Genomic DNA, 16,793 nt, shown 5'->3' on the forward strand with positions numbered 1-16,793 from the left:
CATGGACACAGCAGCAGCTCAGAATGGCATTTAGAGATGCACACAGCCATGATCCACAGGCTATGGGACCCCATAAAGGGGGAGTTAGGGCACAGCAGCAAGCATAGAAAGGAGGTTAATAAAACTTAGTGAACCATCTTTCATGTGGTGTTAAGGGTTACCAGGAGCTGTGCTGAATTCTGGCTCTCCTTGAGAAGCAACCACACAGGAGGTGGTTGATGTGGCTGGGGAACTTGTCCCACCTGCACACCAACTACCATGGAGAGGTGCAGCCCTGCTCCCTACACACTTCAGATGCATGGAAGTAAACTTCTGAAAAACAACAGGTCTGCATGATTTGCACAATTGCATACAAAGATAAACATTGTTTAAGAGTTGAGGAAAATTGCTTTTCCTTTGCCTCCCTGAATGCTGCTGTGCAAGAGTATTGGTTTAGATTCACAAGTTTGCCAGTTTACAGCTTTATCACTGCTTGCTATCTAGTGACCAAATGACTAACTTGCAGGAAAGAAAAATCACTTCCAAACCACACAGGCAGGAACGACCACTTGATGGCAATTTTTCATTCCTGGAAAATCATCAAAGCTGGAGCAAGTGATTTACCTTATGTTGGATAAAACTAGCTAAGGAAAAGAAATCAAAGCTAAAAATTAGTCATGGAAATTAGCACTGAAGTATCAGTTTTCCATAGCTTCAGGTTAGGACCTACTCTAGTAGTTGGTCATAACATTTCATTAGTAGCTACTAATTATCTCCTCTTTTAGCAATGGTGAACAGCTAAGGATTTAGACTATAAAAAAGTGTAAACATTACAGAATTTAACTAGTTTCTCTACCACATTTTAAGTGAACTAACAGAAGGGCTTAAGTCAAAGGGAGAGGAGGTGTATGATTTTAATAAACATTTTTCTTATTAAAATCTTGATATAGTTTAAATATACCATACAGAGGAAAAAAAGCTATTTATAAAGCTACATACATATTTCAAGTCAATGACGACAGCATATATCATTCTAAATTCCCTCTCTGCTTATAAGAATGCCTTGTGTGTGTATATATGGTGAGCTACTGTGCTATCTCATAACTTCTGTCTAACTATACATTACAGGACTTAAAAAATGTTTAAGCTATATACAGAAATATATATACATATAACATATATTTATATGTTATACATACACATACACTTATATACATATACACACAATACATATATATTTACACAGTGCTTTACATGTATATATGGCCTTTCATCCAAGGGCCTTGGATACTTCTCAGTACATCAAGCCTCACAAAGCTTTGTGAGGGACGGAGCTTTATTTTACAGACTGGAGCTCTGATGCCTATTCTAAACAGTTTCTTTCGTTGCTTTCTACTAACTTTGCACATTTCAGTTAGAGGCAGTTTTGGTAGTGGAAATAATCACAGCAGTTGGATAGCCAGGCATAAGAGAGATGTTGCTTTGTACCTTTGTAACTTAGCCTCCTTAGTGTAAGAGAACAGCCATACCAGCATAAATTTTCTCCATACTAAAATGCCTCTACCTAGATTTGTGAGGCTGTACTGTTTTTTATCTTTTAGCATAGTAAAATCTAATAGTTTTGAACTTAAGATATGCTGGAGGTCACAGCAGGAAATCTAGAACAGACTCCAATCCTCACTCATTGGAACTATCCTTTCCTAGGATGATCGATTTAGAGGAAGTATTAGTACCTGCAGAAATAATTCCACATCTACTTATTTATCTGCAGTTAAACTACCCAAGCGTGAAACAGTCTGCCTTATTTAGAAAACAGGATTTTCAGTGTCAATTTGGCTACTGGTGATCAGAATTTGTGGTATCAACTGTACTCCATACCTTTAGCAACTAAATAAATGATGGAAACAGAGGCTTTTTTGAAAATCAGATGCAGGTAATTTTTGGTCATCCAAAAGCTAGCTGACAAAAAGGAAAACCCAAAAGAGCTCTGGCAAAGGTGAGTTCCACTGATATTTGGATGTAACAATACTTCAGCTCTTCCCAAAAAAAGGGAGAAAAAAAAATCATTAACATGGACTAATAGGGTTGGAGAAGTAAGAAAGAAGAACATCACCACCAGAAAAGCCCTTATCCCTCAATACTTCAGTCTGATAATGTTTCATAAATTTCTTTTGACACAGAAAAAGTAGCTCCTTTCTTCATTAACCAATTTCTAATTCTCAAAAATCTCTCAAGCCTTAGGGAAAAGAAGTCCTAGATTATGGTCAAAGACTGCCCTCCCCAAAAGCAACCAATCACTTCAAAAGTGAACATACAGTAGAACTCACTACAATGAAGTTTGAGAATTTTATTCTAACCTAATTGCCTTGAGATTTTTCAGAACAAGCCACTTTTCCTTCAAACCAATTCTGTTAAAAGGAGGGGTTGCCTGGCCCATTTCTTTCAGGATTCTCTGCTAACTGTAAAATGTGGGCTAAATGTCTTCTGCATGTCAATTTTTCAGCTACAAAATTCAGATTTTTAATGAACAACTATGTTTAGTGTACGCTGTTAGCTAAAATATAAATGGCTTAATAAATAAAAACTATTGTTTCTTCAGTATGACTTGGTATTTTGTGTGTAATTTCTTTATTAAAAAACTGTAACAAGATACTTAAAAAAAGGCTAGATACAAAAGAAGTTAAGCAGCTCACGAACATTAAAGTTTTCCAAAAAATGTATCTTCAATAATCATGATCTTATAAACATTTTACAGTTACCAGAAAGTGCCCAGGCTGAGTTTACATAGTTAGATAATGTAGTACAAGTGTTGGGTTAGAACTGGTAGTGGAACAATCTCCTGACTGTCTGTTCACTGTAACAAGGATACAAAAATGTTGATTGTGAACTATGAAATACTGTGCATTGGCCTCATCATATATGTACAGGGAAAAAAAAACCACTAAAGGTACAGATTACATGCAAAATATTAGTGATGGTATCTGATGTGCCAGAGTTCAATGCAATAGAACAAAAATTGCAATGAAAGTGGTTTCATAAGTGAACAATCCCAACTTTGGGATCTGAGCTGTCAGGAACTTTTTACAAGTTCAATATACATGCTACACAACTGCAGCCAACCACAAATTAAACACCATTAAAAAAAAGTTAAAAACACAGAACATACTTAATTTTTTATTTTGAAATTCCCTACTCCCTCTATACAAGAACCTTTGCTGAAACACTTTCCACAAAGGCAGCAGTGAATTTTCAGAACATTTTACATATTCTCCCTCAGCAAAAAGATAAATCACAGTGTAAATTATATTGTTCTGCTGTCATCTTTGGCTGGGGTTAGGCAAAGGAGTCATTAACTAGCAAACTGTTGCAATCACATATTGCTAGTGCTCCTTAGGCCTTTATGTTACAAATTTAGTACAGGAATGTTTGCATTTAAATCTTTGAAGTACCACCAGGGGTATGACAGCATTAACTTTCATAAACTTTTATAGACAAATGGAAAAATCTACAAAACTTAGCTAGTAATATTACACAGCAATACACACTTTTTATACTCTACACAAAACCAAAATTCTTGGTCTTAATGGCGAGTAACAATTTTTGTTTCAAAATCTGCTTAGAGGAATAGAGTGGGACATAAAGGCGAGAAATGCAAGTGTTTGCTGTTGGAAGATGTTGGTCATCTGGTGGCCTTATTGTGATGGATGGCATAGGCTGGAATCCCTCCTCACTGGCGGGCAATGATGGACTTGAGGTCCAAAAATAAACCTGAAAAAAAGAAGACAGCATTTAAAATTATGATTTACAAGGCTGAGATTCATACTGCCTACAAATTTATGTAGGTTAAAAGGGAACTGCAGTCACAAGAAGTTTGATCATGCGATGTTCTCTTCAATATGCCAAGCTAAACTCCAGCCATGCTACTTGCTTCTGTAATGCTTCCTTCACTTCCCTTTGTCAACTGCTCATTCATAAGACTGATAAAAGCAGCACTCAAAATTATCCTGTATCAACAAATCCTCAGTAAATGGCATGTCCCCAAATCCATCTGGGAAGGTGGTGACAGCCATCAATACAAACTGAATCATGAGTCTCTCACAAGCCAGTTACAGACTATAGAATGTAGTGCTGGTATAGACAAAAGGCAGCAGAGAGTATTTGGTTTATTATCTCAGTTGTGAAATACTGAGTCACCACCATGGTGTAACCATAGACACTGCTTGAAAAATGTGCTTTGTGGTTTCCACTTTTCAGAGTACTGTTTCCTTTTAGTAGACTGTAAGGGAGAGATAGTACCTTAAAGAGTAGGAAGTTAAAAACATTTTTAAGTGTACAACAAATAAAATTTACAGGCAAGTTTTTTAAAATGAAATCCCCTGTACAGTATCGTATTCTTTCAGGCTTCTCATCAGTTACTCCTAAAGGGCTTTGAGAAGGACACAGTATCATTACTGACATCTTACAGAGAGGACACCATACTGCCCTCAGGATACACAGAAGGCAGGTGAGCAGATGATCCATGAAGAGAACTCGACCTCAAAATGCTACCATCCCACAACACAGCTGAGCAACCACAGTTACTCATCTTAAGAGCAACTGTGCAGAGTGAAACTGTGTTTCTATAAGAGACCTATGAACAGGGAGAAGGACACATCGTGCTTACTTTCAGTTCCAAGAAGGTCTAGGATTCACACCTGCTGTTTCCAGAACCAACAGTCTTACACCCAACCCTACTACCCTGCTCTTCACAAAGTCTCTGCAGGTAGGCACAGTTAAGATGAGTATTGACACCAGTTACTCCAACTCTTCTGCATGTTTCCATTGGGAACGGACAACTTACCAGATCTTGTCTTTCCGTCATACTCATCTTCTCAACTATGGACCAAAACCAACGCTTGAATTGCAAAAGCTTCTCAGCATTTTCTCCTGTGTGAAATACAAAGGTATACAATTCAGCTGCCACACTGGACAATAACATTAAGAGACCTGTTTTACGTGTGCTACGAGCTGGATCTCAGCTACAAATGCATTCATAATGTTCTGTATTGGAGACCAGTAATTTCAAAATTAATATTCAAAATTCAATTAATTGAATGGAAGGGTAACACTGACATAACTCAGTACCACTCCCACTCCTCCCTCCTTACCAAAAAGCCCAATTACAGCTAAATGCAGTTTAAAAACTATGCAAGAAGTATTAAACTTGGATTCATCACATTTATAGTTCTAAAGAATTTTCACAAGAAATACATACTACCATTAATACAATCCATGTACTGAAGATCTAGTGACAGCAAAGTTGAAAAACATGCTTTCTCCACCCTTCCTTAAGTGAAGTATTTTCAAAGAAATGTGAAAAAAATCACAAGTAATAACTTTATTACAGCTTTCACTGGCTTATTAACTAATGCCAGATTTGAAGAGATAGTTCAGTTTAATGCTGGTAACTACTCCACACAGGAAAAAAGAGTGTTAACGTATCCCAGTAATTTATCTCATACCTGATTCATCATTGAAAGAGGTAAAGCTGATTAGCATTTGCACATTTACTTCACCACAGCCATTTACCAAAAGTCTGAAATCTTCTGCTGTCAAATCTTCTAATGAATTCTTTGGAAGTACATCTAGGAGCCCCTTCCTCATTGCCTTAAACGAAAACCACAAAATGCACATTGCAACCTTATAACTTTTAAGATTGACTTTAAATGCTTTACTGAAAAGTTTTGTGTGAAATTCCCTTTAACTCAAGCTTCATCATTCTCTAAGCTGTTATTTTCTTTTGAAGCTTTATCATCTGAGATGCAAATCTTCTGAAACAAAGAACTGCACCAATTTTTACACCCTACCTACTAGAGCAAAAGAAAGCAGTAATGATTTGAGCTAGTTTTTCACCAGAAGCAGAAGCACATGCACTCTTTTAATGCTAAAATGTTCAGGTATTTTACTAAGCTGCGCTGAATACGATGAGAATTTTTTAAAAAATGCATCTGGCATGTTACTTTTACTTAGCTTCCTCAGACACACGCCAACTCTTGCTTCAAAAATATTACACACACATGCACACACACACACATATATACTCTATACAAGTAACATCCTGAAAAAATAGGAAATTTCATATTCAAAATGGAATACTATGAATAAATTTGCTCTAGAAAATTCCAAAATGAATGCAAGTGTAAGGGTTTTCAACTCTTAAACAAGATTCAAACTATTAATATATGCAGACATGGAGATCGAGTATCTTAATTCCAGAAACTTGTTACTTCTGCGAGAATTTGGACCTCAGCTGCACAGAAGTAATCTGGCAGCCTGCTCCCCTATCTCAGCTGTGCAGCAGGAAACCACAATGAGCACAAGCAACAAAGTTTAAATGACAGACTGGCCTTCATTGAGTGTCTACAAAAATTTATTATTCCATTAGTGTTACCTGGCAAGGGTTTAACAAAGGCAAATAATTTTTAATATGTTTTTTAGTCAATTCTTACATTTCTTGCCAGGCTAGAAGAAGTGGTTTTATAAATGACTTTTCCTTAGAACAAGGATGCAAACAAATCAAAGGTAATAAATTATTAGAACAAAGAAGCTGCCAAATACAAAGGCAAAGTTCCAAGAGGATTTGTGCCATCTGAGCTCAAGAAATGAACATATATATTTAACCAATGAGACCCACTATAAAAGAAATTATCTTTCACTCTATAAAATAAATTACCCAAAGTACTCAGTCTTCACTGCAAAAACAGCTATACAATTACAAAAAAAGAAATTAAATACTTTTAATCAAGCTGTCAAGACTTTAAAGAAACCTGATTAGCAACACCACAGAGGAGAATAATTAACTGACTGAAGTATTACAGATTTTTTTTCTTCTTTTTAAAAAAACACCACTTAAAGACTTACATGTAGAGGCTGCTCTGCTACTACCAACATTCGGTGTTCTGCATATTTCCGAACATACTCATATACATTCTGAGGAGTGACTGGTATATTTACACCGTTGGAAATAAGTTCAACCTATGGCAAAGAAGGAAAGAGCATTTTAAAGGGCGGAGAAGAAAAGGGATATAAAGGAAATGAGATTATTACAACGACCACAGTATGCTGCACAGTGATTTATTGCTTAATATACCTCCAAACGCAAGCAAAATTTACTACTACAGGTTAGTTTTAAAGATTCCCTAGGATTAACTACAGTTGCCAGGCTTTATGGTAGGCTCTATATCATTTTCAAAGAAAAAAATCCAGGCTTCAGTGTCTAAGAACACTGCACTGAATCTAGGAAGAATAAAATGTTTTATCTGCTGTCTGAGAAGAGCAGGGATTATGTGCACATTGCAACCTGCATCAGCTGTGGAACTCAAACTATGGAGCAGAGATTTAGCCGTGCTTACCTGCCCTCCACCCTCCTCCTTACACAGGTCTATTGCAAAGGCCAAATCCATTGCTGCAAACACCGCATCAGCATCTGCACTCTGGGAAGCGAGGATGAGTTGCCGAAGGCTTTCATACATAACTGGATCGAAAAAAGCGAAGTCGTGCCAGTTCACCTATAAAGAAAGGATAGAAATTTGAAACATAACAGGTGTTTGAGAATTTATTCAAATTTAAGTGAACTGTGCCAGATCTATGCACTAGCAACAAAGGATACAAACACAGAAATAAATGCAGTTAAACTCCTACTTTCAGTATGTTTTAGAGGGTACATTAGAATACTGGAAGGAATACGAATTTGACAAGAAAAACCTGAAGAGAAAATTAGAAGATAATAGCTCTTGGAAGACACCAGGGGGTATTTAAAGGTCATTTCTGCAATTAACTCTTTTTCATTAAAGATTATATACTATGTTGGATAACTGATTATGTGGTCAAAACTGAATTTAAGGGAAGACCAGCAGTAACAAATCCTGGTTTAAGTTTGTTGGATCAGACAGAATCTTCAATGCCATTGACTAATGCATCAAAAGTACTGTACATTATTAGTTTTTACTGGGCCAGTGTAGAAATTTTGGTCAAAAGTTTAGGTAATTATTGCTCTGCATTAAAGTATACCTACACCTGAGACAAAATTTTAATCACAAATTAATTCCATGAGCTCACTCAACTATACAAAAAAAAAGTTTTTCTGTATGTTATTGCCTAGCATTATCTAACACTATAATTTCTGAGTCTCAGGAAGAAAAAAAGCAGACACTATGTAGTTTCTGAAGAGAGTTGCAGGCTAACCTATTACAAATTACAAATCATTACATCTTAGTCAAATACGTGACTTCTACTACATCTACTCTCTTCAAAATCTAGGAAACAAAAAAATTAACAGTCCTCAAATTAAAGATCTCCACACAGTTCCAGTATCAACTTGGATAGTTAATACATATGTGGTTAGGGGAAAAAAAAACAGTTTTATAGATGAGATTTTAAGTAATTTCAGGAAATTAAAATTTTTATGTTCAACTTACCTTTCTGCCAAGTAGAACTTTGATTACGTGTCTGTTTAACGTGATGGGACATAGTTCATTCTGCAACAAGCACAATCCTAGGATTCTGAAAAAGTATATTTGGAGTTTGTTTTAGTACAGGAGAAATTACACTAGAGATCTTTCAACAAACTCACATTTAAGATTCCAATATTCTGAGATTTAAGCTGGAGCTAGCTTTCCAAATTTATCGGTCACAAATGAAAATCATGGACATACATAATTTTAAAAAAGGATTAAAAAAATTTAACAGGAAAAGAAACCACAAGTTGACATATGCAAATTCCCCACTATTTAGGCTCAGTGTGAGAAACAGAGACAGTAAAAAAATTCTTTTTCCACCCTGGATCATCGGTACTCTCCCATGTGTTGTGTGTGATTGTCTTTTGCATTTTTTCAGACTAAAAAGTTAACGGTAGCGTACCTGCCAATGTTTCGGAAACAATTCAGCCTTGCTTCTGTGTTTTTGCCAGGTCTTGGTGTATAAAAACCTCGTTTTCCAGGTTGGTAGAAAAGTGGTGCGTTATCATCCCCATCATCTGTGTCATCTAATTCCATATCCACTACACTACGGCTGGATCCATGTCGCTTTCGATTTTCCTGTTTTGAAAGTCAAAACAGCAATTAACACACTTAGTTCTAGTTATTGACACACATCAAACTATTTGCTACTAGACCCAAAGATTCAGGTTCCATTGGTTAAGAATTCCTGTGATATTTCCTAATGATGACATTTTTATACTTTTGACTAATTACTGTTAATCCTTTCAAAAGAAAATGATTAAACAGAACTTGCATGATAAAGAAAGCTTCCAATTGCTTCCAGTTTTAAAAATAAGTAACAAAACTGTATCTTACGTAATTTTTGTGCAACAGGTCATTACCTGGACTTTATCCGAAGAGTCTAGCAATCCAAGATCCAGTATACTGTCAGCACCATTCTCCCTTGAGAAGGGAATAAAATGGCAGATTTAATTTCACCATCACAGACTCATAGAATGATAGAATGGTTTGGGTTAGAAAGGGACCTTGAAGACCATCTAGTTCCAACCCCCTTGCTGTGGGCAGGGACACTTTCCTCTAAACCAAAGTCCTCAGAGCCCCATCCAACTTGGCCTTAAACATCTCCAGGGATCTACAGCTTCTCTGGGTAACCTTTTCCAGTGTTTCAATATCCTCACAGTAAAGAATTTCTTCTTGTTATCTAATCTAAACCTACTCTCAGTTGGAAGCCATTCCCCCTTGAACTGTCACTACATGCTCTTGTATAAAGTCCCTCTCCATCTTTTTGTTGGTTCCCTTCAGGGACTGGAAACATCACAATTAGGTCACCCATAAGCTTTCTCTTTCCCATGCTGATCAACCCCAGTTCTCTCAGCCTTTCTTCATAAGACAGGTACTCCATTCCTCTGACCATCTTGGTGACCTCCTCTGTACTTGCTCCAACAGGTCCATGTCCTTCCTGTGCGGGGGACCCCAGAGCTGGATGCAGCACTGCAGGTGGGGTCTCACCAGAGGGGCAGAATCCTCTCCCTCAACCTGCTGGCCACGCTGTGTTTGATGCAGCCCAGAACACATCTGGCACATTGCCAGCTCATGTCCAGTTTCTCATCCACCAGCACCTATCAAGTCCTTCTCAGCAGGGCTGCTCTCAATAAGGAACTGTCATATTCTGAAACCAGTCAGAATAGATTAAACCAAAGCCAAAAAGTCACTTGTGCAAAGAAATACATCTAGACTATCAAGGAATAAGCTAAATGTATTTGAGTTAGATGTAGAACAATACAAGTGCTTTGGCCACAAAATCAATTCTCACTTTTGATACTTTACCTGCCATGTGCAATAATGAGTTCCATTGCTTCATCAACTCTTGCTCTAAGGGAATCTTCACTAGCTAGTAACAGAAGCAGCTGAGCAGGAGACAATTCCAACAACATTCCTGTGATTTTACTTGCAAATGCCTGGGGATAAAGGAATGATAGGTCTTACTATTCTCCTCCAGCTCTCCTTTTTCAAATACGATCTGATGAAAGTTTTGGTATTTTAAATAGAGAATGCATGACATGTTTACTTATGTTTATTTATGTTTACTTATGTTTACTTATGTTTACTTAGCTAAACAACAAATTAGAGAAACAAAATCTTAACAAAATTAAAAAGAAAATAAAATCAGTGTTATATGTTCAAATACTTCCAATTATGTTTCAATAATTTCAATCATGGATAAGGAGATACATTTTTACATTACAAGATGACAAGAACAATCATTAAGTGCACTAGGGAAGTCTTACTGGTTGCATTGCTTGCACTCGAGGGTAGAGCCGCTCTCCAAGGGCTTGTCTGTGTGCTGGGAGAGGGTCAGGGTCATCGCTAGGATTTCCTTCTGATGCTGGTCTAAAAGGCCGTGTGTCAATGGACAGTTGTCTTCTGAAGTCCCTTAAGATAATCAGAGCAGTTTTTACGCATTTCAGAGGAAAAATGCAAAAATCCTCTGGAACAATATTATTTGCACACAGATCCATGTTAGCATTAGCTTTACTGCTGGAATAGCAGTGTTGCTCATAGCTGCTTGGAGAGAATGGATCAGAAGAGAACCAAAATGAACCAGAGATTTTAGTATTACTCCTGTTTTGGATACAGCAGTCAGACATGCCACCAATAGCACTGTTGTTCATAACCACCTCACAATTTTATTCTAGTACACAAGTTTTTATTATTGTTTTAGCAGAAGAGACTGATGGCCTGTGGTGGAGACATAACCTATTAATGCAAAAGTAAACATAATAATTCTTTAAAGAATTAAAACTAAAGACTGAATTTCAAGAAATTACCCTGCAAATTGCTCCTAAAAAAGAGTCCTTTAACTGGAAGAAGTTAAAGTATCATTCCTGATGACATCCAAGGAAATTACTCCATTTGACAAAATATCTTTATGAAGTTAAAGATTTATCACTTACCTATCCCTATCTCTCCGAGAACCAGTTCGCAAGCCACTACTTCTCCGCATTTCTCTCTCTCGCTCCCTTTCCCGATCTCTCTCTCCCCTATTTCGCAATCTCTGCATCAGACCTGAAGAGCAAAATACCTCATAAACTTAAACCTCTTTATATTTCTCTCTGCTACCTAAGTTTCAGCATAAAGAAGACTGTTTTGGAAGAGCTTGAAAGACATCAATGAAACACAACCACTTAACTTAAGAAAGGACCTGAAGTGTTTGTAGCAACTTAAAATTGACAAAGTACTTCAAGAGTTTATATATACTTTCAAAAACATTAAAATTTATTTGTGGCAAGTCAGATGGAGCAGCCATATTAAAATGTATAAGCTCTTAATAGCTAAAATCTTGGTAATTATTACTTGCTGGAGAGAAGGATGCTCAAAAAATCTGAGCACATCTAAAGCAGACCCTTGTTGAGAGAAAAACAAGAGATTCCTGTTCTTGAAAGTGTGGTGGGGGGAAGCAATTTCCTTGCTCCAGAGAACTAAAACATAATTTTTATGGATTCTGGGCTGAGCTGATGTCTCTGGCACGAGGCCAAGTATTTCTATGTAAAAAAAGCACCCAATGTTTTTATGAATATTTTCTGTAGATTAACTTCTGTGCTTCACTTACTTGTATGGGTTCCCTTGTTGGCATTCTGAATGCAATCTAGATTTGGCAGTTTCTCATTTGACAGAAAAGCCTGTGCAATAGCAGTATAAAAGCTTCGTGCTACACCGCTGCCTTCTCCGGGCTCATCCTTAAAAGTAACTTTCACTCTGTGTACAGCCATCGGAGTGGTAGCACACCTGCGACCAAAATGATTGTTGAGCTGCCTCATGGTCTGCTGAATTAGAAGGTCTCTGTCTCGATCAACCTGGTAAAAAATACAAAAAGAATTCTTTCTTTACCTATTATCATACTGAGAGATTTTCAGCTTCACAACAGATTTCTGGATACTTCTGCACAAATTAAAATAGTATCAACCAGACTGGGAAAAACTATAGAGTAATTGCAACATAAGTTACTAAGTATGATTTAAGACACCTGCTTGCAGACTATGAAATACAACTTCTCCTATCAAGTTACTGCAATAATTCAGCTTTTAATAAAAGTTCATTCAAAGATAGACTAACATTTTTTACCTCCAATGTTAAATCCCTTGATTGCTGGTTTCTAAGTTTTTCCATCTCCCTGCGGAATTTTGATTCCTTTACTTCAAAGCCACCTAATTCAGTCAAGATCTAAAAATAATAAAAAAAAACAAAACACAAAAGCCAAAATCAGAATAACCACGGAGAGACACAATTTAGTTGTAAGAGGAAATGTCCTTACACTGAGAAATACATACCGATCCAGGCTCTGCTCCGACATCTTCCATGAATACTCTACCGAACAACTCCAAAGAAAGGCGCCAACGTCCCAGCAACATGTCATGAGAAATAACCATGCCCATGAAGCTGCACTGCGGCCTGACAGAAAGAAGAAAAAATGACAGATATGTGGAATCAAGTTAAATTTCAGACACATTTTGTGTACTTCAGTTTTTTCTTATCCTCTGCCTTTAACTAAGTTTTTTATTCCTGATAAACAATGACACAATACACTAAGTCTGTGGACAAAAGCACATGAAGCTGCTTAGATTCAGCAGAAATACAAGTCTTGCTTCCAAAGGGTAATTACTCCAAAACATGTAACTTTTGCTGCTACATGGAATTCACTGTTACTGGTCTCCCATCAACCACGACATTAATTTCTTTTAAATTTGTAATTTGAAGGGAGGGCACTCAGTTTGGCTACCCAGGACAGTAGGTCTGCAGCAGGAAGTCAGGGAGTAAAGGAATTTGTCTACAGTTTGCACACACCTCTTTGAAGACTGTTGAACTATTCACTTTAGAAGCTACTAATCACAAACTACCAGTGCAAAGTAAATTAAGCTACCCATTTTAATTTAAAGACTTTCTGGAGTCCCAAACAGCCATTTATCAGAGCAGTAATATTTCAAAAGTAATTTTTAACTCAGCTACCTGAAAGATGTGAGGGGTGGCCCTTCACTTTCTGTCAATCCTATCTCTGCCAACAAGCTGCTTTTCAGTTGTGCTGCAAGATCGTGAGCTGAAGGCCCTGGTTTTGAACTCTCAGATTCTTCTGTAGGCACATTTTGTTCTTCCCCTTCCTTCTTTTGCCGATTTTGCATGCTCATAACATTTTTCAAGTTGGCTGCATAAGACATTTTAGTTGGAAGAACCTAAAGGAGAAGTAAAATTTAATTGCACTTTCAAAGCAGCCTAGAAGGCTTTTTCAGTACATAGATTCACATATTTTAAATCACACAAAAGTGAACATTGTAATTGACCTGTTAAAACAAAGTGACCTCAATAATTTCAATAAATACAGAAAAAACATATTTTCCCCACTGTTTGTTTGCATTTCATAGGCTTGCCAATTAATGTTCAGTCTGAAGGCAAGTCAAATCTACTGGACTATAGGAAGATTTAAATCTTTTTATCAAAAATAATTATATAATTCGCATTCCAAAATTAACTCAGTATTGTACTGCTGCATTTAATAATGTTACCTAAAAGCTGCTATAAATCAATAATCATCAAGTTCCTACATTAAGCATACTTTTCATAAATATTTCAAGTTTTCACAGGCATCGGGCTTTTAAATTTTAATTCTAAAAGCTGCATAAAATTCTCTCTAAAAACATTTTAAGGAATGAAGGCTCTAGTTTAAATTACCACACTGGTTAAAATAATAAAGTTTAACATTTACCTCAAGGCAGTTTCTATCCACTGTAACTTCCACTAAGCACTTGCCACTGTTGGCAGAAGATGAGTACAGACCCTGACTGGGTCGGCCGAACAGATCTTCTTTGCGAGCGTTTGGCTGAAAAGCAACAAAAGTGTTCTGGGTCAATAATATACTTCGGTGAGGAATGAAAAAGCAAACTGCAGTTTTCTTCCGAAACACCATCTCTGATGTCACCTGTAATAGATGCGGCTGGTCTGCCAAGGGGATGGCCTCTGCCAGAGGAACCTCGAAAGGATTGGGTGGAATGCAGCCAAGGAACGTCATGGAGTCTGACCGTCTGAAAAATGGATGGTTTTGGCCAGTCTCTGCTGGGAGGCTGTCATCATCTTTGTCATTGAGTGTAGCACCTAAATATCAGAGATTTCAAATCAGTTTTCACAGTTACAAAAGCAAAGGATATAAAGTGCCAAAAATTAATATCCTTCCCCCTTAGCCACCTGACTAGAGGAGAATGTCTGCAAATTTAATACTTCTACAGGATGCTTCTGCAAATGCTGTATTATTTTCATTAATTTGCTTAGTTATAATTTTTATTCTTTTTACTATACCTAGCTTTACTGAACAGGCACTTCTACACTCCTACACTGTATGTAGTGTTCCATTTTCAGCACAGTTTCATCAGATCCAGTTTAACTATAATTCAGTTTAACTATAATTCAAATTTTAATGTAGAATGGTAAGTAAGGGCAGAAATGCCGCAGTTTAGTGAGAAAGATGAAAGACAGCCCCAAAATGAGAGGCAATTAAATAGGCAATGCAAGAAGAAACTTGGTAAAGTAACAATGCTAAAAAAATCTTACTAAAACCCAACTTTACATATACAAGCAGCAAAACTTATTCAAAGTCTCAGCTAGCTGAAGGGAAAAAGCATTAAGAAAGTCTGGCATTATGGTACGTTATGTCAATTTTTGTATACTAACTTTGATTGGTATCATCATCATTTTCATGTTCTGAATCTTCGTTGTCAAGACCCAGTTCCAGAAGCTCACGAGTTCTTAACAAAAATCACCCAAAACAGTAACAAAAAAAGAAAAGAAAAAAAGAGTCAATAATCTTGAAGAAATTATTATGCAAAACATCTATATCTGTAGCATAATCAGTAAATATACTTAAGAGTTATACATAACAAAAACAAAACTAAAATGGAAGCACTGTAGAGAACTTCTCATTACATATTGACCACATCACTCATACAGTTACCCTTAGAGCCATTTGGCCACCTACAAATTTTGGTTTTAAAAGTTACAGCTTTGGCCAGCAATGCTTGGTTTTAAACCTCTATCAACATAAAATCCTAGGAACCCTGCATTAGCGGAAGAAACATGCAAGTGAATACTACTCCAAAATTTAAAAATTATCTCACTGATGTAATTTCAGAAGGTAAGTCTGCAAGTTGCACATTAAAAACCTTGATTTCACTGTATTATACTACTGTTCTGTCAAGAACTTTGATTAGTATTCATTTCTGGCAGTTTATGCATTGTGAAATGTATTCTGAAACTACATTTCACTCAGACTACTAGTATGTCATCTAACAAAAGCAACTGTTTGAACCACTCACTTTTACTTGAAAAGGTCTAGGCCTTCATAGTTTTAAAAGCATTTCATGCAAATTTCACAATTCTTTAATGAACAGTTAGTTATTTGACAGATTTCACAATGTGATTTTTTTTTTTTTTTTTGAGAAAAGCAGCATCTGGAAGTATGTTGTCTGGAAAAGGGTTAAAGCTGTGGCTATAACTACTCAAGTCAGAGAGTACAAAAAGTTGATTACTGTACTCTATCACTCTTACTTGTGAGGAAACTACTGTTGATAACACTCCCCCTCTGGTACACCTTCGAGGTCATAACAAACCTTACATTACCAAGATAAATAGAACATAGTATTGCAACTGAAATAGCAGTCCAATATACAGTTACATAAGTAAAAGCTACAGTTACTAAACTTGTAGGGAAAATGGAAAGTTAAGCTTGACCTGCAGCATTTAAAATTAGAAGCAGAAAGGTGCAAAGATCTGCATTTAACTGTTGACTAGGGCTGCATGGCTACATTACCTAAAAACATAGTAAGAAATGAGAACAGATGGTGTAGACTACCAACATGTGGACATCTCTATTAGCATTAACTGGCATTTGAAATGAAAAAAATATAAGAAGAAATCTTAAAACATCTTAAAAATTAATAAATACACCATGTAAAATGCCATTGCTGAAATAGTTTTTCAACTCCAGGACATTTTCAGCTACTGTGCTTTAAATATCAGGTGGGTCTCAAATGCACATAACTAAATGGAAAACAAGACCACAAAGCCCTATACCAGATAATGACATTTTCTCCAATGTCATCTCTAACATATTTGACAGATATCTAATGAAGTTGTAATCATGTCAAATGCATGTCTCAATTTCATTAACTGACAAACAGTCCTGATTATGCCTTTCAGAGGCACTGCTACAGAGTTAAAAATCCAACTCAAGTTTCAACTGTAAGAAAACATTTCATAGCATAAAAAGAAGTGAACAGGGTACTGCAAAGGCTTATC

General features: G+C 36.6%; 1 protein-coding gene across 9 annotated transcripts in view; it reads right to left on the reverse strand.

Moving 5' to 3' along the window:
- Window positions 1-3,126: 3,126 nt before the first annotated feature.
- Window positions 3,127-16,793, reverse strand: part of UBR5 (ubiquitin protein ligase E3 component n-recognin 5) — an 88,171-nt gene continuing 74,504 nt past the window's right edge. For all 9 annotated transcript variants that reach the window (XM_033079631.2, XM_033079613.2, XM_033079586.2 and 6 more), the window contains 18 exons: window positions 15,171-15,244; window positions 14,425-14,597; window positions 14,212-14,325; window positions 13,461-13,681; window positions 12,785-12,905; window positions 12,579-12,677; window positions 12,067-12,310; window positions 11,411-11,522; window positions 10,745-10,889; window positions 10,284-10,414; window positions 9,338-9,398; window positions 8,878-9,053; window positions 8,436-8,520; window positions 7,371-7,526; window positions 6,880-6,993; window positions 5,481-5,625; window positions 4,820-4,905; window positions 3,127-3,747 (listed from right to left, as the gene is read on the reverse strand). In XM_033079631.2, the coding sequence (XP_032935522.1) occupies window positions 3,535-3,747; window positions 4,820-4,905; window positions 5,481-5,625; window positions 6,880-6,993; window positions 7,371-7,526; window positions 8,436-8,520; window positions 8,878-9,053; window positions 9,338-9,398; window positions 10,284-10,414; window positions 10,745-10,889; window positions 11,411-11,522; window positions 12,067-12,310; window positions 12,579-12,677; window positions 12,785-12,905; window positions 13,461-13,681; window positions 14,212-14,325; window positions 14,425-14,597; window positions 15,171-15,244 (2,470 nt within the window). In that variant the 3' untranslated portion in view covers window positions 3,127-3,534. The remainder of the gene's footprint in view (window positions 3,748-4,819; window positions 4,906-5,480; window positions 5,626-6,879; window positions 6,994-7,370; window positions 7,527-8,435; window positions 8,521-8,877; window positions 9,054-9,337; window positions 9,399-10,283; window positions 10,415-10,744; window positions 10,890-11,410; window positions 11,523-12,066; window positions 12,311-12,578; window positions 12,678-12,784; window positions 12,906-13,460; window positions 13,682-14,211; window positions 14,326-14,424; window positions 14,598-15,170; window positions 15,245-16,793) is intronic.

This window comes from Catharus ustulatus, chromosome 1 (genome assembly GCF_009819885.2).
Source record: "Catharus ustulatus isolate bCatUst1 chromosome 1, bCatUst1.pri.v2, whole genome shotgun sequence".
NCBI classification, from domain to species: Eukaryota; Metazoa; Chordata; class Aves; order Passeriformes; family Turdidae; genus Catharus; species Catharus ustulatus.